Below are 23,196 nucleotides of genomic sequence, written 5' to 3'. Positions count from 1 at the left end.
CCAACTTCCCCTTCATCTCCCTAACACTTGCTCATTCTTTTCTGACAGCAGACCCCCCCACCCCACCCTGCTGACCATAATCCCTGCCCTGCCTAGTACACCTCCTCTTTGTTGTTCTGACACACTACTTACACAGGCCATAGAATTTACTACCGTGTCTTGATTGCTCCCTGACTAAACTATAAGTTCTAGGAGGGCTTTTTATCTTAAACATCCAGCACAGAATTTGGATATGCTTAAATTTATGCTTACATATGCCCAATAAATTTCAGAAGTGTTTCTGAAATAACACACTATGATTTCCATGACTTTTGCACATAGTAAATATTATAAAACCAGAAATCTAAAGATTGTTTTCATCTTTGTTTCTGGTAGTCAATGCTGTTCATGCAACAATCTTTGAAATCAATTACTATCCTAATCCAAATTATCTGCCAATGTTTCCTCCTCCTTCTATCCCCTTAGGGTTCTCATTTTTCTGTGCAAATGTAACAAATATAGCCAGTTTTGCATATGCATTTTCTATACATAATTTTGGAAAGAAGTTAATACATTCTGGTAATGAGTATTATTATAATGAAAATATAAAAAACCACTAGGTTTCATTTCAATGAGGATTCTACAGATGTTTGGCCATTACATGGTACTGTCCCCTACACAGGACATTCAGCATCCCTGGCCCTGCTCAATAAATGCAAGTCACTGGGATAATTCAAAACACTCCAACACATTCCCAAACACACCTAGTTGAGAACCATTTATACAAAAGCACATTTTTGGCTTTGTGACTTCTAGATCAGGCATTACTTAGAAGTGGAGTCCCTACCCATTAGCAAGCTCTCTATGGCCTGACCCAGCCCAGCACTCTCTGCACTTTCCTCCTGGCTCTCCCAGCCTTCCACCTGATACAACAACATCCAACTGTTTGCACCACACTGCATGCCTGCTGCCCGCCCAAAGGGGTGCCACGTAATTACCTGTTCTACTCCCTCTACTGTAACATGCCTCACCCTCATTTGTTGGTTGGCTGACTCCTACTTATTGTTTGAGATTCAGCTAAATCAGTAACCTGCCACCTCTCTCTCTAGCCTTATCTCTCAAACTGGGTAGTATCCTGGTCCTTCCATTTACTAGCTGTGTGACCATGGGAAAGTTACTCAACTTGCCTTAGTTTCCTCATGTGCAAAATGGAAAACTGCCTATCTTATAGGCTTACTGTGAGGATAAAACACATTTAAAGAGCTTAACACAGTGCCTAGAACTTGGGACACACTAAATAATAGGTAAAATTTCTTTTTCACTGTTCTAACCTTTCAATGTCTAGCAAGTGTATGGCACATACAGGCATTTACATTTGCTGAATATTTACAACACTCACCAAGTTGTACTGAAACAGCCTCTCTTTCACTGGATATGGCAGAGACTATGTCTCACTTGTTTGAGAGTAGTGCAGAACACATAGCAGAAACTTACGAATATCTACTGAATTACTTGGTTAACATTCTTGAAAAGTTCACCGATAAACATGAAATACTTACTTTTTTCCTCTGTGGTGGGTTCTGGGGGGCAGATGGGACTCCTTCACAGGCCCTTTCACCACCAGGTGACAAGGATCCACGAGAGAGGTCTTTCATTAAGCCATGTTCATATCTGCTGGAAAATCCTTCTGCAGGCGAACAATATCCCCCATCCAAATGTAAAGGCTTCCTATCCCCCACTAGAGGAGAACCTCGATACAGTCCATCTGCTCGAGGCATAGCGTTCAAAGGGGAGTAGGCATACATCAAGTTGAACTCTGTCCGAAATGCCTGGTCTGAGTTTCTCACGAGGGTCTGATGTCCATCTCCACTTCTGCTTGGGAAACCAGTCTCAGAAGTGGGTCCGATGGAGGGATGAGGAGCCAGGTCAGAATGACTAGAGTTGAGTAGGGAAGGTCTATCAGCACAGCTGTTAGTGTTGGAGTCAAGGTATCCTACTTTTGCCAAATCCAGGTCTTTTCGGTGACAAAGCTGAAAGAATAAAAATCAACGGAGACATGGGGTAGGGGAGAAAGGAAAAAGTCAAAGGGCAGAAAGTAGGGGAGAGGGACACAGGTGAACAGGGAAAGATAAGAGGGATGGAAGTAGAGCAGATAAAGCCATTATATTCTGTAAAAGTCCCACGTAGCAACAGTGTATATAGGCCAGAGTACTAAAGAATCCCGGCCTTTCCCAAATTGCTTTCAAGTCTTTCTGGATGGGAAATACTGGGAAAGTTACGTAATTGGCTAAATGTGACTATTTTGCCTGCTTAGCCTTTCATCAGGTTGCTGAGTCACCTTGTACTACACTAAGGGACAAGTGGTATAATAAGGAATTTACCTTAGCCCCATGCACACTACAAATGTGAGACTGGTGTCTTAAGATAACTGGCTTCTGGGGTTATCAATTTCTAAATTAATATTGATGCAAGGTGGGGGGGAGGGAAAAAGGTGGAGGAAGAAGAAAGTAGACGGAAAGGCAAGTATTTAAGTTACTGGTTCAGTAAAGGAGGATGGCATTAAAGACATCAACCAACCAGTTCTTCACTCACTTTCACTGTTAAAGAAGGTGTGTTTCTCATACAACTTTCTGGCCACTCAGTTCTTCTTTCTTTATCCTCTAATGTATGTCAACATACCACAAGACCACTAATGCTCATCACTGCAGATTCTGAAATGCTGAAATGTACCAAAAATAAACCCCACCTACTATTTGGTTATCATAACCTCCAAACTTCCAACACTAGGTCAACTACAGCTAACCACCTACAAAGAATGGTACCAGAAAACCAGATACCATACCATATCAGTCTTCAAATTATGCTATCTTAGAATCTTTCAACAACTGAGGAGAGAGAGCTTTACTTTCCTAATAAGCTAGAGTCAAAACACCAAGAAAATCTCTAATATACTAGTGGAATACAACCTTTTTCAGTTTCACATTAACCTATGAACTACTACTGATTCAGAACTTACTAGACTGTCACTGAATTATGCCCTAATTTTTTATTGGAAGGGGGTGGGGTTAAAGTTCAGTTGAATATTTCTGAGAGACTCTAACTTTCTCTTCAAGAGAAAAAAGGTCCCATGTATTAACAGATTCAGAGTTCATTGTTATTATATCTGAAAGCTTATAATAGAAACTCTAGCACTAAAATCTGAGTTTGACATATCCACAGCAGACGGGTTTGTGAGAAAACCACTCTACTGATATCCTAAGAGATAACATTTGTATAGCAACCATATCCTAACCATTGCAGAATGGTGGCCTGTGACACAAAGCCAGGGACTCACTTGGTTTCCTTGTGCACCCAGTAAGGAGCTACAGAGAAAATGTAGGAAAGCTGAAAGACAGAACGACTTTCCCTTCCTGACGAAGCTGCTCAATCTATCAACCAAAGGCCAAAACATCTGGTTTATAGAGCTGTTAGATTAACCCTAGAACAAAGCATAAGTCACCACCCAACTCAAAAAACAGCTCTTACCAACTTTTGACTCAATTTTCCTTATTTATTAGCCTTTCTTTAACAAGGCTCCTACCACATATCAGCATCTTGACTTCTAGATTCTATTCTTTAATAGAACTCCAGCCACCCCCTCCCCCAAACAACAAAAACCAACCCCACCAAACACACACACACCACACACTCACACCCCTACTTCATTTTCCTCCATCTACATTGACAGGCCTGTGTAGTCACAGTCACACAGGAAGGCTCATTTAACTTAACTGTGACTGAGTGGCCGCCCTCCAGCCCATCACCCCACTCACTCAGATCCCCAGCCCTCCCCACACACTCAGGAACACATTCATGAACACTCACTCTCAGCCTCCAAGTGTGATTGAGATGGTGTGATAACTACCTCGGGTGACAGGGACTCGGGCCTATGCGCAGGGGAACTCTCAGGGGAGGATATGTTCTAGAGGAGGGAAAAGCATCTTGTTATTATTCATCTACTCGAAGTCAAGAAGCAAAACAAAACAAACAAAAAATAAAAGCAAGCATAGATGTTAGCCACAACTTTTTTAGGGGGCGAAGAAGTTGAATAAGAATGCATAGGGGAAATAATTAACTGCAGAACTCATCTCGACGGACAGAATGACTTGTTAAAATGCTTCCTGGTATCTTTGAAAGCATTTAAGAATAAATTGGTTATAATGTTTCATGCTGTAAGTAAACATCTCAAGCACATATAAGGAAAGAGACTGGTGAAATTTTAGTGTTATACGTCTTTGTATTTTAGATGAGAGTTTAGCAACCTATAGTATTTGTTATTGAGGGGCACCCTACCCCTTATTCCTCCTTAGATGGACCTTGTTCCTTCACCCAATGCCTCTTTTGCTTGTCACATTTCTTTATTCTCTTATATGCCTCAGGTCCTCCCACTGCTATCCAGGGGGAGACGTTAGTGTGCTGGGGGCTGACCTGGTTAGGGAGATGGCCAGTTCTTCTTGAATGAGTTACAGGAAATGTGATTGATGGGATCCCTAGCTCACAGGCTAGAGGTGGTTCTAAGCATAATCTAATTAGACCTGAGCCACCCCTATTAATATTATTTTGTAAAATCCATTGTACTTTTGGTAACAGAGCAGAAAAAGCTTGTATGTGTATACTTAAGTCCCTGCATCCTATAGAGGGTAGGATTTCACCTTGGAACTTTCAGGTGAGGCAGCACTCCCATAACAAACAGAGACTGAGCAATGAGTGCTTAATGGGAAGATGTAAATGGGAACACGTGAAGAGACCGATGGTGGTAATGTGACAGTAATTCAGGGGTGCTAGGGCTGAGGTAAGGAGAGGGTGCCTAATGTAGACTCTGAATAACTGTGGCCTAGGTGGCAGGCATATGCTGAGGTAGGGGAAATGAGGCTGCTTCAGCAAAGCAGGGTTTTGGCTGTGAATTTTACTTGCCATGGAGAGTGAGTGGGTGGTGTACATCTATGTGTGAAATGGTGAGTGGAATATGGCTGTCAGGGCAAGAAAAGGAGGGGAGGCTTATTCTGGTAGAAAGGAGAGGCTAATTAAGCTTGCCCTCCCAATGTTGCTTCCACTGTTCTTTCTAGGTGCTTTCCCCTCCTGAAAATCTTGTTCTGTTCTCTTCTACTGTTTATCTTCTTACCTTCTTCCCTTAGCACTTAAGGCTTCTTACCATTTTCTTGAATGCTTTTTTCCTTTTCAAAAATATCCGTCCCCAAACTAATATGGTAAAGTGGTTTTTTTTTTGGAGACAGAGTCTCCTTCTGTTGCCCAGGCTGGGATGTAGTGGTGCAATCTTGGCTCACTGCAACCTCTCAGGCTCAAGCAATTCCTGTGCCTTAGCCTCTCGAGTAGCTGGGATTATAGGTGTGTGCCACCGTACCTGGCCTAAGCTGGTCTTTTTTTTTTTTTTTTTTTTTTTGACACGGAGTCTTGCTTTGTCGCCCAGGCTGGTGTGCAGTGGCCGGATCTCAGCTCACCGCAAGCTCCGCCTCCTGGGTTCACGCCATTCTCCTGCCTCAGCCTCCCGAGTAGCTGGGACTACAGGCGCCCGCCACCTCGCCCGGCTAGTTTTTTGTATTTTTTTTAGTAGAGACGGGGTTTCACGATGTTAGCCAGGATGGTCTCGATCTCCTGACCTTGTGATCCGCCCGTCTCGGCCTCCCAAAGTGCTGGGATTACAGGCTTGAGCCACCGCGCCCGGCCGTAAGCTGGTCTTTTAATTAATTATTTTTAGAGATGGGATCTCACTGCTGCCCAGGCTGGCATGTAGTGGCACAATAATGGCTCACTGCAGCCTTAAACTCCTGGTCTTAAGTGATCTTCCTGCTTCAGCCTCCCAAGTAGCTGGGACTATAGATGTGTGCCACCACACCTGGCTAAGTTTTGTATTTTATTTTTGGAGAAATGTGGTCTCACTATGTTATCCAGGCTGGTCTCAAACTCCTGGCCTCAAGCAATCCTCCTGCCTCAGCCTCCCAAAGCATTGAGATTACAGCTGTGAGCCACCATGCCCAGCCTAAGCTGGTCTTTATATGCAAAACCTTTTTGATATTTCATAATGTGTCACAGCCTTTGATACAAAAAAGCCTCCCCACCTCTCTGTACTAGAACACAGCAAAGAGTATGGCTATTAAAATGGTGATTAGAATGGTTCAGGGTGGTGAAATCTGTTCTATTATTGATGAGAAAGGAAAATTTTCCTTAAATTGCAAGTGAAACCATGCCTTGGACCTTTTACTATTTAGTATTTTCCTTCCCTCCTGGTACTCTAACATTAAGGTTGGACTGTATTATTAAAATGATCACCAATTAAAAAAAAAGAAAACCAAAACCACTTTATATTTGCAGTGTTTAATAGTTATCCCAAATGCTACAAGGGATAAGGAACACACTGAGTGCTGAACCTGCTTGTTTTGGAAAGTGACTTACCTTCCAATTTTCTTTTTCTTTTCTTTCTTTTTTTTTTTTTTTAAATGAGACGGAGCCTTGCTCTGTTGCCCAGGCTGGAGTGCAATGGCACAATCTCGGCTCACTACAACCTCCACCTCCTGGGTTCACACCATTCTCCTGCCTCAGCCTCCCAAGTAGCTGGAACTATAGGTGCCTGCCACCACGCTTGGCTAATTTTTTGTATTATTAGTAGAGATGGGGTTTCACCGTGTTAGCCAGGATGGTCTTGATCTCCTGACCTCGTGATCCGCCCGCCTCAGCCTCCCAAAGTGCTGGGATTACAGGCGTGAGCCACCATGCCCGGCCTCCTTCTAATTTTCATAATCCCACATTTATAATAAAGTCTGTATTGATAAAGTATGAAACTCTATTCCTATAATCGTACGCCCTCCAGGGAGAATTCCTCTCATGATACCTTACTGTAAAGCTCTAGGTGCCAACTGCAAAGTCAATTGCAAGTAGACAAAGTTAGAAAGGCTTGAATCAGCTGCTGTATTATCTGGCTGAAAGAATTCCATAAAGAATCTGGTAAAGAGTAATTTCCCTAGATAACTCATATGTAACCAGGAGGTTTTTTCCCTCAGCCAGAAAGAGGTCTGCTCCAAAAGTAGAGATCTAGGGTAATACAGAATATAGTTCTGCTTTCAATGTTGCTAGCTACCTCTTAGGTACTCATATAAAAATCCAACTATTCTGAATCCTCATACTTGGAAAAGCTGAATAGGAAACATAAGATTGGTTAGGACGTTCACCTTTCTCAAAAAACACATCTGGAGAAGTGCAAGCAAGGGGGCAGAGCAGCAGAGTGTGTTTAGTGGTCAGAACAAATTTTTCTGAGAAGGAAGGAAGAGACAGTGTCCATTTTAATTACAAATCAAAGTAACATGCAATAGATGAAGTGTTTTAAAAAAGTATACATGGATTCTATTGAAACCTGCTGTCACCCGAACCTGAACACTAAAGTGATTCAAAATCACTTTTTGAAATAGCTGAGGCAGACATTTCTAACTTAATCCCACAGTGAAGGTAATAAATTTGTCTCATGACTACATGTTGCTAGTCTCCTGTCTACTTCTCACTCCTAAGACATTATAACAAAGAGGGAAAGTAACCTGGAGTGGAAAAAACCCACATTCGCCATAAGCCATACCCCAATGTTTTCTAAATCTGTTCACTAAGGCCACAATGAAAATACCAAACAACCTGGGAAAGACACTTCACTTATTTAAAGGCCTAGAAACGAAGACACAATCAATCAATATCATCTGTGCTCTCAGGCTGGTGTTACTAACAGATACTACAGGCAGCTAGAGGCCTATTTTGACCAAAGTTTACAGTAAAGATAACGATGGAGATCTAGCATGCTTACTACCTAAACATATGGAGACTGATGGACTGCATGCAAAAGATACACAAATGGGATCTGTGGTAGCACTACGCCTATTTTGGGAAGTATAGGGGCTGCCAAGATGAGAGGCGACCAGGTAATAGGCCACAATGACCCTGAGGTTTCCCATTCTCTTACTGAGATGGGGAAGGAAGATAGTAAAGAAATATTTGGAATGGTATTATATTTGAAATGAGAAGGTACAAATGGTGATTTTCATATCCAGCACTCCCAGCAACCAAACCCAAATCACCTCAAACTGCAGAGGAGTGTTGCAGCGACTAGCAGTAGTAAGAGATGTGACTGGTGAAAACATGAGACTGTATCCATTTCGACACTCCTCTTCTCCTGGGTGAGATGAGCCAGGCGTGGCCAGCTGGGGGCTCTTTGAGCCTGAATTGGGAGGGGGTGGTGTGACTGGAGACAGAGGCCGAAGTAACTTGGTGACATTCTGCTCCATCAGATAGCGAGACTTCCATTTCTTTAATGGGCTCAACAAGTCTGTGAAACACAAAGCTTGGATGAGAGTTTGAAATCACAGATTAATTTAAGGCTCTACAGTAAAGCCATTAATCTGTAATCTACAATGGCTCTTAACTGTTTTCTGCCTCATCCCATTAAGTTATCTCCTCCAATCAAACCAAAATCCCAAAGAAACTCTTTAATTACCACACTTAAAATGATTCTGAAAACATTCTATCTCCCCAACTCCAGGTAAATCGAATGTGACTGATCTCTAATTTAATTTCTACCAGTGCAAAATATAAAATTCTTTCATTTATTCATTTATTTATGTATTTATGAGACGGAGTCTTGCTCTGTCGCTAAGGCTGCAGTGCAATGGTGTTATCCTGGCTCACTGCAACCTCCATCTCCCGGGTTCAAGCAATTCACTGCCTCAGCCTCCCGAGTAGCTGCGATTATAGGCACGCACCACCACACCTGGCTAATTTTTGTAGTTTTAGTAGAGATGGGGTTTCACTATGTTTGCCAGGCTGGTCTTGAACTCCTGACTTCAGGTGATCTGCCCGCCTTGGACTCCCCAAGTGTTAGGATTATAGGCCTGAGCCACTGCTAAATTTTTCTTTTACATTGAGTTTCTGAAAAGTCTTCATTGCTGTGTTAAAGTTACCCTCTACTAAACTGCTATATCACCAACTAAAGATACTGGGATGCTAAATCCAAATTCCTTTCACCATCTCTCATATATTGTGTCCCTTTTCAGAAGCTCTTTCTATAATGTTCTTATATGATTTCCTGATCCACGTCTAGCCCCTTTTCTACGTAAAAAGCGTGAAATGATTTCTACAGAAACTTCTCTCAACCATTAAAAAATTAGGTTTATATTCTTTTCTTTTTTGACTAGAATAATCCTATTTTCTATACTTCTTAGATCCACTTAAAAAGCAAGTTACTACACTTAAATATTTTAGTAACCATTTAGGCTTTCTCACTTGATTATCAGAATAAAAATAAAGTTTTATTCATTTACAGTTAAAAAGATACGTATTTATTTAATACCTACAGACTACTGAACTAGGTATGAAGGGAAAAATGGTCATCAGTCTATTTTCAAGAGGCTTAAAATTTGTAAGAAATAGAAAGAAGACCAGGTGTGGTGACTCACGCCTATAATCTCAGCATTTTGGGAGGCTGAGGCAGTCAGATCACTTGAAACCAAGAGTCTGAGACCAGCCTGGCCAATATAGCAAAACCCTGTCTTTACTAAATACACAAAAAAGACTAGGCAGATGTGGTGGTGGATGCCTGTAGTCCCAGTTACTCAGGAGGTGGAGGCACAAGAATCACCTGAACCCAGGAGGCAGAGGTTGCAGTGAGTTGAGACTGTGCCACTGTACTCTAGCCTGGGTGACAGAGCGAGGAGACTGTCCCAAAAAAACAAAACAAAACAAAACAAAACAACCAACCAAAAGCAAAAAACAAAAAGAGAACATATTAGTAAGATCAAGAAAGGTGATCATATTGCTATGCGTTAGTTTAAAAAAAAAAAAAAGCTGTATTCTAAATGATTATTATATACTATGGACTATGCCGTGTGCTTTACTGTGAAATATCTAATTTTAACAACTCCATAACAAGCACTATTATTAATATCCCCATATTAAAGGTGACAAATTTGATGTGTGGAGAGAGACAAAACACGTATTCTTGCTCCCATCTATCTACATTCTTAATTTTTGTATTTTTAGTAAAGACGGGGTTTCGCCATGTTGGCCAGAATGGTCTTGAATTCCTGACCTCAAGTGATACACCCACCTGAGCCTCCCAAAGTGTTGGGATTACAGGCATGAGCCACCACGCCTGGCCCCATCTTTCTATATTCTTAATCAATAAAGTATATCCCCAAGTCTTGGTGGATGGAAGGAGTGACATTTATTCCAGGCCTTCAAGGAAAATTTTTGGGTCAGGAAGATTATCTGGAAGCAACGGTCAGTATGAGACTAGTAACTGGGAAACCATCTGGAGTTAATACAGTAGTTAGCAAAGAGTTATGAGGCACTAAACTAGGGTAGGAGATGTTTAGATGAAGAGGGAAGAATAAATGCAAAAAATTATTGAAGATGCGTATTTTTCCTTTCTGATATCTCAGAATTTTTAATATTCCTAGACTGGAAGTATATTCACATTTTCCTTTTGTTCCAGACACTAAATTTTCTTTCCTTCTTTTAAAAAGTGCCTAGGTATAAAACAGAAACAAACATGTAATTCATGGCTTATATTCGGAATAACTTTTACATATTTAATATTTCAAGGGTCTTAAACAATGGAATCTTTCAGAAGATCTCTGTACTGCTAGGTCCAACACTATAACTACTAAAGTCAATTATGTTAAGTGATGAAGTTAGTTGTAGAAAAAAGTTAGAAGATACAGGTGAAATCTGCCATGTGCAAATCAATGTACATGGCATTCATTCAACATATATTTACTGAGTACTTATTATGATACTGTATTCAACAAGAGACCTGATGTCTGCCCTTAAGAAGTTTACAGGCCAAAGAAGGCCAAATAATTTGTCCACTTTTTGTCTTTTTCCTGCATACATAGTTTCCAAATTTTATATGGTCAAATCTATCCATCTTTTATTTATTTTTTTAACCTTTACTCAAAAAATAACCAAGGTTATATAAACACATACACAACCTGAAAATCATATCCACAAATAAACGCATGCTAATATCCTGGTAAATTTTTATCTAGACATTGCTTCACTGACTCTTGCCTTACCTACACTACTCAGTAACTATTTTCACTCAGAAATACATGGTCAACATTTTTTTTATGATAATGAATAGAAATCTACAGTTCAGGTTTAATGGTTGCACAACATTAGTATTATCAAAATTTAACCAATTCAAGTATTTTTCATTTTTTGCTATTAGAACAAATGGCTACATGTAGGATTATTAAATAAAAAACTTTATATTTAGTCCTGTGAGAACCGCTGGCACTTGTTCTTTAGCCTGCATTCTACTGGGGTGTTGGGGTCTTTTTCTTCATCTGTAAGGGCTCTTTAAATAGTAAGGATGTTGACCCCTTATCAATAAAATTACAAATGTATTTTCCTAGTTTACTGATTGCCTTTCAATTTTATTTACAAGTCTCTGCTATATGTTTTGTTTCTATTTAGCCAAATGGACCACTTTATTTTCTGCTTCTGATATCACATCTTTGCTAACCCACCCTGACATTGTAAAAATGCCAGCCTATTTTCCTTTTATCTCCATGTTTAATTTTTAATTTAGATCTTAATTAAAAAAGAACATATTTTATTTCACACTGACAAACTGCCATTAAAAAAAAAAGGAAAAAAGAACATACTTAAGTATGGTGTAGCAATTAATCCATTCTCTTCCTATAGCAAATAACTAGCACCTTCCAAAATCTTCTATAATTGTAGAATAACTATAATTTTCCCATTAATTTGAAATATATTTATCTTATTAGATTCTTACATATACTGGGTTTATCTTCAATACCAGCATACTTTTTACTAAAACTGTTTGGGCAATTCCAGTTATTCTAGTCTAGTTCTCCAAGATGTTTTAGCTATTTTAGCAATGAACTAACTATAGAAGTCATTCAATGACCATGCTCATACTATTAAAAAAAAAAAAAAAAAAAGGTTAGGATTCTGATTGGTGTTACATGAAATTCAGGAGTAGTTTGAGAAGCATTCTTACTCAGGAACATGGCATAATCTTTATTATTAACATATTGATTTATGTCCCTCTTCATCTAGATGTACCACATGTCTAATTAAGTTTACCCTTCAGCGTTCTTTAGTTTTTTTTTTACTACTATGAAAAAAACATATCTCCCCCTTTGTTATCTAAATGTTATTAACATTTAAAAAGTTTACATACTTATTTTTTATCCAGTTACTATATTAATCTCTACCAGTTTTTCAATTAATTCTCTAGGTAGATAATAGTATTTCTACATGATAACACATTAGTACTCTTTACCAGTACTTATATCTCTTATGTTGATTTTCTTTTTTTGGGGGGGGGAGGGAGGTATAATTACTTTGGCTAACAATTACAGACTATATTAAATAATAATGGTAATAGTGGGATAATTTGATAGCCTATTTTGATGTTTAACTAGTTTTCATGATGCATGACAACTGGCAATTTCTTCAGCTAGATGTTAAAAAATCGTAAGTATGTTATTTTATCATTAAATTGATAACAGTCACTGTGTTATGACTTCTCCTCCCCCATTTGACCTGCTAACAAATGAATGTCATTAAGTTTTCAAATATTAACTTATCCTTACATTCCTAGAAGGACCTTAGTCATCATATATTATTCTTTTAATATTCTTACAAATTCAAGGTGCTAGTTAAGATCACAAATCTAATTCAAAAGTGGTACTATGCTGTTTTGGAGGGTAGAGGGAGTTAATTTGATAAAATGAATGAAAAATAAAATTTTCAATAGATACTATATGATACTCCATTACAAGTATGTGCACAAGCAGATAAAATTACAAATTCTACCATTCCTGGGGTTGGAATTCAGATTATTTTTAACCTATAGTTTTTGCAATTGTTAATAACTAAGAATTAGTTATTCTAACCAACTTTTGAAGCTGTTGAACAAATCTGACTACAAAGTTTTGTCTCACCCACCAGGTTCACCTGACCTCTCGCCAACTAAGTACCACTTCAAGCATCTGACAACTTTTTGCAGGGCAGGTGCTTCCACAACCAGCAGGATGCAGAAAATATTTTCCAAGAGTTTGTCGAATCCTGAAGCATGGATTTTTATGCTACAGGAATAAACAAACTTATCTCTCATTGGCAAAAATGTGTTGATTGCAGTGATTCCTATTTTGATTAACAAAGATGTGCTTGAGCCTAAAGGGATTTAAAATTAATGGTCCAAAACCGCAATTACTTTTGCACCAACCTTATATATAAATTTTGGTTTCTGTGTCTATTTCTGTAGGAAACATACCAAGCAGAACAAATGAATGACTACTAGGTTAAGGATTATGAATATTTTTAATGCACATGATAAATCTTATCAAATTGCTAGCAGGTCTCTCCTGTCAGTTTTACTGCAAATCCTTTTCCCCAATGTATTAATCCTCTATTAATTCAGAGGCAGTACAGACACAAAAACATGGTTAATACAGATTGAATTATTTATTATTTTTAGAGATAGATGTCTTGCTGTCATTCAGGCTGGAATGCAGTGGCATTATCACACCTCACTGCAGCCTCAAATTCCTGGGCTCAAGCCATCCTCCTACCTCGGCCTCTCTAAGGCTACAGGCAACACACCATCATGCCTGGCTAATTTTTATTTTTTGTAGAGATGTGTCTGTTGCCCAGGCTGGTCTCAAATTCCTGGCTTCAAGTGATCCTTCTGTCTAGGCAATCCAAAGAGTTGGAAATTGCAGGTGAGAGTCACCATGCCAGGCCCAAGTTTGAATTAAAAAAAAAATATATATTTGAATGTGCCTAGAACTTTCTTTGGCAAAGGACCTTGTTCTTTTAAAGACAGGGTCCTGCTGTGTGGCCCAGGCCTAACTTGACTCCTGGGCTTGAGTGATCCTCCTACCTCAGTCTCCAAAGTAGTTGAGAGTTACAGGCATGTGCCACTGACAGTCCAGCTAGAATCTAATTCTTTTTCAATCTCCTAAGTAAAAATTCCACGACAATTTACCAACTTTTACATTTATATTTAGGCCTGTTATGACTATTTTGTTCCATATATACATCCATTCTTGCATCAATATTATACTAAATTTAACTATTAGCTTCATACTAGAAGCTAGTCTTACACCTCAAGAGAAAGTACTTCGTTATTATTTTTTCAATTTTTTCTTATTTTTTAAAAGGTAGACTTCAGAATCATTTAATCAAACTCTGAAAACAAGGCAGTTTCATGGGAACTATATAAAAGAGAGAGAAAGAAATATATATATACACATATATATCTTTACATAATGAACATGAAATTTATCAAAGGTTCACGTTTCATGAAAAAAAAGAAAAAGTAAAAAAGAAATTTCAATTTCCTCAGACTTTAAAAATATTTCTCAGTAACAGTTTACTCCATATATCCAACTAAGGTTACTCCTAGGCAGTTCCTTAGTTTTGTTAAATTTGGTAACAAAAAAATTGGTATTCATTTACTTTCTTAGTATATAAATGATTTAAAAAAAATATTTATACTTTTTATATATTTATTCTATCTAGTAATATTAATAAACTCATTATTATCAAAAAAATTTTTTTTTCTTTTTTGAGACAGCACTGCAACCTCCACCTCCTGGGTTCACACTATTCTCCTGCCTCATCCTCTCGAGTAGCTGGGACTACAGGTACCCGCCACCATGCAGAGCTAATTTTTTGTATTTTTAGTAGAGATGGGGTTTCACCGTGTTAGCCAGGATGGTCTTGATCTCCTGACCTCGTGATCCACCCGTCTCGGCCTCCCAAAGTGCTGGGATTACAGGTGTGAGCCACCATGCCTGGCCTAAACTCTTACTATTAATTCTAAGTTTTCCAGATGATTATTTAGGCTCTTCTAGGAATACACCCCCATCATTTACAAATAATGAACATCATGCCCCTGCCCTACTTTGATAACTTTTATTTCTATAAAGTTTCAGCTTTTAGGAACTTAGAATCTTTAATGTATTTGTTTATTTATTTTTGAGATGGAGTCTCACTCTACTGCCAGGGTGGAGTGCAATGGCATGATCTTGGCTCACTGCAACTTCTGCCTCCCAGGTTCAAGCGATACTCCTGCCTCAGCCTTCTGAGTAGCTGGGACTACAGGCGCACGTCACCACGCCCAGCTAATTTTTTTGTGTTTTTAGTAGATATGAGGTTTCACCATGTTGGCCAGGACGGTCTCAATCTTTTGACCTCGTGATCTTGCCTCAGCCTCCCAAAGTGCTGGGATTACAGGCGTGAGCCTCCACGCTCGGCCAGAATCTTTAATGTATTTATTAACACACAAATACTCTATGAGAGAGTATTCTGTTTAGAATAATGACCGTATAATAATTACTCTTACCGGCCTAATACTAAACTGAGAACTTTATATATATTATTCATTCTAATGTTAGTCCTATAAAGCAGGTATTGCTATTCCCATTTTACAGATGAGGCTCAGAGACTTTTTTTTTTTTTTCTTCTAAAGACAGAATCTCCCTCTGTCGCCCAGTATGGAGTGCAGTGGCACAATCTCGTCTCACTGCAACCTCCGCCTGCTGGGTTCAAGCAATTCTCCTGCCTCAGCCTCCCGAATAACTAGGATTACAGGTGCGTGACCAGGCCCAGCTAATTTTTGTATTTTTAGTAGAAACAGAGTTTTCCCGTGTTGGCCAGGCTGGTCTCGAACTCCTGACCTCAGATGATCTGCCTGCCTTGGCCTCCCAAAGAGCTAGGATTACAGATGTGAGCCACCACACCTGGTCTCAGAGACTTTTAGTAACATGATATAGTTAGTAAAGGGGACAGCTGGTTTTCAAATAAAGGTCTGTTTGATTCTCTCTATTATAGAAATCCTTTCTCTTTTCTTAATATCGCTTTGGTATTCTTGAAAAAAAAAAAAACAAAAGAGCCAACAAATAAAAATAATTCCTCAGAATTTATGCTAATTTTGTAGCAATATAACTTGCGCATTTGACAGCTGCTTGATTTTTAAAATCAAATATTTTCCTATGTTGCTCTTTAAGGGCAAGGTGTGTCCTGTGAATGTTTCTCACTGTTAGACTAGGGCAGAAGCTCAACAACAACAAAAAAGGCTGGTGACTAGGAATCCTCATTTCCTTCCATCCAGGACATGTAATAACAAAGACACTTTTTCCATAATCCTTTGCTAATCAGGATGTGAACTGCTATACAATCTCCTGTTCCCGACCTTAATTATACACATGCATTAACATGCACACCATAAAGATAAACATGATAGTCTATTTCAGCTAAGTTATATTCTTAATACACCTTAAAAGCTGTTAAAAAAGAAATAATATAAATGGAAATCTGGTACCAAGATTTCTTTATAGTACCTTACTTGACTAAATCTCCCTAATCTTTGGTGAATACCAGAAGAAAATATTTTAAATAAACAGTATAATTTATCTTTCAGATAAATGGAATTTTATTATCCTGATATACAGGTGGTAACTTATGAGGTATAATCTAATCTAGAGACAGAAGAATAAACCAAATCCATAATTTAAAAAACGGCAATTCACAGCCGGGCATGGTGGCTCATGCCTGTAATCCCAGCACTTTGGGAAGCCGAGGTGGGAGGATCACCCGAGGTCAGGAGTTCAAGACTAACCTGGCCAACACGGTGAAACCCTGTCTCTACTCAAAATACAAAAATTTGCTGGGCGAGGAGGCGGGTGCCTGTAATCCCAGTTACTTGGGAGGCTGAGACAGGGAGAATTGCTTGATTGTCCATCTCAACAACAACAACAACAAAAAGGCAATTCACATTTTCCGAAATGAAATCTAAAAAGAAGTAAAATCCAAATGAAATAAGAACTTTAATAAAAGTTCTGATTTTAGTTGCAATATCTGCTGCTAAAAAATTATCTAATTAAATTCAAGTTCATTACATTTATTCAGCATGTTGGTAAACAGGAACAATGAGGTGGTTTTCTTAATGAAAATCTGAAATATTCTGTTTGTTGCAACCTGAAAGGTTGCTTTAGCATCTAATTTACTTTGGTATTTTGACTGTCTAATATTTAAAAAACTGATTTAGAGACAAAGTTATGAAAATCACAAAGAACTTTTCAATTAAGCTGATATTTGCAGGAGAAACTGTGGTAAAAAGATTGTCACAAAATACATTAAGATATCACAAGTGCTTTCAATTAGATCCTTTGCAAGTCACTGTGAAAACCAATGGACCAGATGATTTTTCATTGACATTTAGTTTAAAAATGCACAAGGACTTTAGATTTAAAGCTGTCTGAAAATTTTTTTTTTTTGAGACAGAGTTTTGTTCTGGTTGCCCAGGCTGGAGTGCAGTGACATGATCTCAGCTCACTGTGTAACCTCCACCTCCTGGGTTCAAGCAATTCTCCACTGCCTCAGCCTCCCGAGTAGCTTTAGGGAGGGATTACAGGCACCTGCCACCACACCCAGCTAATTTTTGTATTTTTGGTAGAGACGGGGTTTCACCATGTTGGCCAGGTTGGTCTCAGACTCCTGACCTCAGGGGAGCCTCCCATCTTGGCCTCCCAAAGTGCTGGGATTACAGGTGCGAGCCACAGTGCCCAGCTGTTCTTTTAAAAATTGTATGCTAATTATATAAGCCCCTTTGAAAACAATCAATTGATAATAATTTCTCACTTACTTCATTCATCCCCTACTCCCTCAACCATGCCCCACCCAATTTAATCACTTAGAATTTTAATTATTTCCTGAATATTAGTGTTCCACCACTTTCTTGCCCTTTCCCCATCTTATAAATATGAATATAAATTTCCTAAACTTACTACTTTAAATGTATCTAACCTTTTTTATAACCATTTCTGCTGTTATCTGTACACTGTCTAGTCCTTCTTTGTCGTCCTGGGAAAACTGATCCCTGACTTGAGATCTCTCTCTTCCTCTGTAAAGACAGATGTAAAGTAACTATTTAGAAAACACGCCATTTCTTTTTGTATCAGAAGTACTCATAGTGAAATTTTTTATGCAGACCTGAAACAATCATTGGTCATATATTCAGAAAGGTTTTAGATACGTACCTGCATTGTCTTTGCAGATACTAGAAGAGCTACTATTCTCATTACTTTGGTATAGGTGCTGAGTTCTAGTCTCTTGGGGTACAGATGATGTTTGAGTCATCCCTTCTTCTAAGGCTTGTTTTATCCAGCGCTATAATTGGAAAAGAACCAGAGAATTATCAGTAATTATTTAAAACCATTTAGTACACCTGTTTTAAATGTACATCAACTGGTGAGTGATACAATTCAACACACTAATTCAGTTACACAGTCAAGCATTTTATTGTCCTGTGTCTCAGCATATTGGAACATTGTCCTATCAATTCCTTTTAACTGACAGAATTGAGGAAAACTGGATTACATATAATGAGATCCCATCAAAAGACAAAAACCAATAAAAAATGATTACATCTTTTCACACTGTTTGGGATGGTGTAAAACGGCAAGACTTAGGAAGAAATCTTAACATTTATTTAGGAGAGACTCTGATCACATAGAATAAAACTAACACATAAAATAAGTGCCTAGAAGGAAGATAAAGATCTCTTAAAAGTTGTCTGCCCTGTGCTGGAGACAAGTGAAGAGGTAATAAAAAAGATTCATAGGAAGATTTTGGATGAGGATTAACAGCTCTTCAGTACAGGTACCAAAAGGTTTATCTCAAATGAAATAACCTATGGGATTCCCCCCTCCAACAAGTAGTTTGGTTAAATTATGCATGAGTAATGCAAATCACAAAATGAACTTCTGTAGAAATAAAAAAAAGGGAAAAAGTCAAAAAGAAGACCTATCAGTCACAAGTTTTTGGTAGTAAAGATTAGAACAATAAATTGACGAGAAATAAATTTAGGTGAGATAGTAAGCCTGCAAAGATTAGGATAGTACGATTATGCATCCTGTGGAAGACAGAAAATTTCTTACCTGTAATTGTGTTCTCTTAAGATATACAGTTGTAGGTTGCTCACCACTCTGTGGCTCTCCTGCCCTGACATAAGACAGATCGAATTTTGATAAACATCAATTTCTGAGTAAGACCCTCCCCCAACAGGAAGAGCAAGGTGAATTATTATAATTTATACCTTTAGAGAACATGTATTACAGGTAAGTAAATATTCTCTTCACCAAAGAGAGCAATTCTTATAGATTTTCCCTCTTAGAAACCTAGGAAATAATCCACAAGAATTTTACTAAAAAAAAAAAAAAAAAAAAAAAAAAAAAAAAAATCTTACACCAAATGTCATTGTGGCTGGCCAAATGAAAGCAAAACTAATATTGTAAACATTTGGAAGGAAGAGTGAACAAGTATATAAAAAAGAGCTCTCAATGGTAATTTGAATTCATCACATAAATATTTTAGGATACAACCAGGTCTCTGAAAAGCAAACACAAAAACAAAATAAAAAACCCCCAAGAACGAACTCTCTTAGATACAGAATATTGATGTAAAGATGAATTGTCAGAACCACACATATAAGCCTTAAAGCTTAGAAGAGAACTTAGAAGTCATCTTGTCCAAAGCACTCATTTTATAAATGGAAAAATTAGGCTCAGGAGTGAAAAATCTTTTGTTATAGCCATTTTTTTTTTTTTTTTTTTTGAGACGGAGTCTCGCTCTGTCGCCCAAGCTGGAGTGCAGTGGCCGGATCTCAGCTCACTGCAAGCTCCGTCTCCTGGGTTCACGCCATTCTCCTGCCTCAGCCTCCCGAGTAGCTGGGACTACAGGTGCCCGCCACCTCGCCCGGTTAGTTTTTTGTACTTTTTAGTAGAGACGGGGTTTCACCATGTTAGCCAGGATGGTCTCGATCTCCTGACCTCGTGATCCGCCTGTCTCGGCCTCCCAAAGTGCTGGGATTACAGGCTTGAGCCACCGCGCCCGGCCTATAGCCACTTTTAAGTTTTTCTTTTCAGAGCAGAAAACAGACTCATTTGGGGTCACTGAGCTTTCCTATATGACTACTTTTTTAATATTTCCAGGATCTAGTAGATGTACTCAAAAAGAATTTACATTCTGGATCTGATGACTACAAAAAGGGAACATAAAACCAGAACAGGAGTATTCTAGAAGAAAGATGTTACCATGGTTAGCTATGAGGTGAAACACAGCAAATACGACCAAACCTACTCCTCCAGGTTCTGTTGTATAATTTTACAGTATTTCAGGACTCATATAAAAAAGGAACATGGACATTTGTTTGTATCTAACAAGATACAATTAACCTCATGGATAATAAGTTAATTTTAAATGCAGCTACTTAGCAAGTTGTTAAAATCAAAAGAACATTTCTCCCTTCTCTGAAACTCTGTATTAAAGTATATTGCAAAAGAGTTTTCTGGGAGGCTCAAAGATGGATAAATGTTTTAAAGGTCTCATTATTATGGGGAAAGAACAAGGAAGTAATACAAGTTTTGGAGTCCAAAAGCCCTGGCTTGACACTTGGCTGTGAGGCTGGGCTCAGTGGCTCATATCTGTAATCCCAGCAGAATGGGAGGCCAAGGTGGGCAGACTCCTTGAGCTCAAGAGTTTGAGATCAGCCTAGGCAACATAGCAAAACCCTGTCGCTCCAAAAAACATTAATATTAGCCAGGCATGGTGGTGTGCCTGTGGTCCCAGCTACACGGGAGGCTGAGGTAGGAGGACCACTTGAGCCCAGGAGGTCAAGGCTGCAGTGAGTCTGTGATGATGCTAATGCACTCCAGCCTGGACAACAGTGAGACCCTGTGAACCCTCACTACCCCCTACCAAAAGAAATTTGGCTCTTGTCACTTACTAGCTGCCTCACTTTGGGCAAGTTACCAAACATTTCTGAGACAAAGCTTCTGGATATATAAATTTAGGAAAATGATTCCAATTTCATGAATAGTGAGACTATATACGTGAAGAAAGCTTATAGTACAGTACTGAACACTCAGCAGGTTTTCAACGAGTCCTGGTTCAACTAAATTTCAATGTAATGTTTGGAGATTTACATATACTCCAGTGTATAAAATGAAATATTAATATCAATGTAAAGCAGTGTTTCATTATCAGTCAGATTGGTTTTTCTAGGAAGTCTGGAGACCAAATGCCCTATACACATTGCGTTTAGAAGCGGAGTTTAGAGAGAACAAGCTGAAACACTACCGAAAGCCTTGTTGGCCACTTATAAATGTTTTTAAAATAACAACTGAAGATCTAAAAAAGGATATACTATAAAATGCTTTTTAAAAACTATGATTCAATTTAGAAACTCCAGGGATATCATAAAATGGTCTGTCAAATACTTGAACTCCTCCTCTTTTCAGAAGTAGCAAAATAATAATGATAAAAATAAAAATAAAAATAAATAGCATAAGAATCTGAGTACAACTATACAGATACAACTTTAATTTGTCCTACACTGGTAAGTTTTTAACTTACGAGGCCAGGCCCTCACCTCTTTAGTGAGATATGAAACAGTGAGCCTATGACCCTATTAGAAATATACATTGTTCTAAATAATCCCATGGAGGGTTGTTTTTCTCACTTATCTGATTAACTTATATTCTGAGGGATTTTCCGAATTTTATTAAGATTTTGTTGAATAATGAAAATGTTCTTAGGTTCTGCATTAGATAAGTCCTCTTTAACCAATCTAAGAACTCTTCTTCACTGCCATAAAGCCAAGTTCAATTCTAGCTAAGACATTCAATTTCATTGTATTCTGCCTCATAAAAAGCTGTATTTTAAAAAATAGACTCTTTATATGTGAACAGCACACAATAACGCAATGATTTAAACTTAAACAGTTTTAAAAGACCCTATTTAAACAGTCTTGTTATGATAATCCTGTGTACGCAGCCTAAACTCTTCCTAAAGACTAACCATGACACATAGATAAAAGTGCTTGAGTAGAGCCTGTATAAATGAGATTAAGGATAGTCAGATACATTTGGAGAATATAACACAGACTTGTGTTAAATGGAATTTCTATGTTGTCTGTAGAAATTTAAGGATGTGCTATAGATAGAAGTATAAAAGCAGAACCAGGTTAAAAAAGCTTAAAGAAATGCATTTTCTACCAGATTTGAAGTTACGGTCCTAGACACGTGTTTTTGGTTTTTGTAAGTCTCTGCTAGTTGGAAAAGATGGAAACAGAAAGACTGCAACCCAGCATTAGAATTATCAAGAAGGAATTTCAATTCAAGAGCCTAGTTCATATTATTTGCAGCTCAGATTTCATTACTAATCTGTAATAAATAATCACCTACACTCCTAAAAGGACCAAAATAGGATATTGTATGACCTGGCTTGGTAAGACGCTTCAACAGTTAACATCCTTAGAAATGGTCAAATTTCTCTTTAGGAATTCTTCTACTAGGGTTTCCCCGAACAAACCAATGAGTGATTCCAATACTTAGGTAAGATGTGCAATTAGGAAAAGACTTTCTGCAATGTGCTGCTCATTCAGCAGTAGTGTCCTTCCTTTTTGCAGATTCCTATTGCCCTCCTCCCCTCCATATCCCACACCACTTTGGCTCATCTTTCATGCCCCTCTCCCCCCGAGAAATAATTTCTGTTCTTTGGGGAAAGAGAAAAGCTTTAAGTTTGGAGGAGTCAGGGAAGACCTGCCTGGAGTTGGAGACTTCATCACATCAAATAATCTACATGCAGCATCCTCATGTACGTGATGCCAGTGGAGGAGGGCAATGGCAGACACTGAGGAAGGCAGCCTGAATCCAGATCTGAGAATAAGAGAAAAGGGTGTTCCAGGGAACAGACTCTACCTCAAAGAAAGACCAAATGAAAGGGTGTCCTATACTTCTAGAAACACGGAAAACAACATCATAGATCTGAGGGTGTGATCTATTCCTAAGAGACACCTTTGGAAAATATGCAGGGCTTCTGGGAATTAAGAAAGAGCATTCCAAAACAACACCAAACGCTACTGCCACTAGATCCAAAAACAGTAAGTAACTAGAAAGAGGAGAAAGAGGCAGAAACAGAGAGGGAGAGACAGTCTTTTAGGGTAGATTCCGTATTCTCTGGGAATAAACAGTCCGACTTGTCATTTGATCAAGGAACAGGAATTATGCCAATTACAATAGGATTTTTCCTCTAATTTCCTTCAAGTGATGATAGTGGGTAACAGTGGTTCAATTGATTCAA

The 23,196-nt window shown here is 38.5% G+C and overlaps 1 protein-coding gene across 20 annotated transcripts in view; it reads right to left on the bottom strand.

Annotated features, from left to right (window-relative positions):
• SETD5 (SET domain containing 5) overlaps positions 1 to 23,196 on the bottom strand; it is an 83,313-nt gene that overhangs the window by 5,741 nt on the left and 54,376 nt on the right. For 13 of the 20 annotated variants that reach the window (XM_033210539.1, XM_033210536.1, XM_033210541.1 and 10 more), the window contains 4 exons: positions 18,093 to 18,222; positions 8,091 to 8,338; positions 3,884 to 3,940; positions 1,539 to 2,009 (listed from right to left, as the gene is read on the bottom strand). In XM_033210539.1, the coding sequence (XP_033066430.1) occupies positions 1,539 to 2,009; positions 3,884 to 3,940; positions 8,091 to 8,338; positions 18,093 to 18,222 (906 nt within the window). The remainder of the gene's footprint in view (positions 1 to 1,538; positions 2,010 to 3,883; positions 3,941 to 8,090; positions 8,339 to 18,092; positions 18,223 to 23,196) is intronic. The other 7 variants (XM_033210555.1, XM_033210554.1, XM_033210549.1 and 4 more) reach the window with 1 other exon arrangement.

The sequence above is a fragment of the Trachypithecus francoisi genome, unplaced genomic scaffold, assembly GCF_009764315.1.
Source record: "Trachypithecus francoisi isolate TF-2019V2 unplaced genomic scaffold, Tfra_2.0 Lachesis_group0, whole genome shotgun sequence".
In the NCBI taxonomy this organism is placed as follows: domain Eukaryota; kingdom Metazoa; phylum Chordata; class Mammalia; order Primates; family Cercopithecidae; genus Trachypithecus; species Trachypithecus francoisi.
This window is presented reverse-complemented; position numbering and strand designations above follow the sequence as displayed.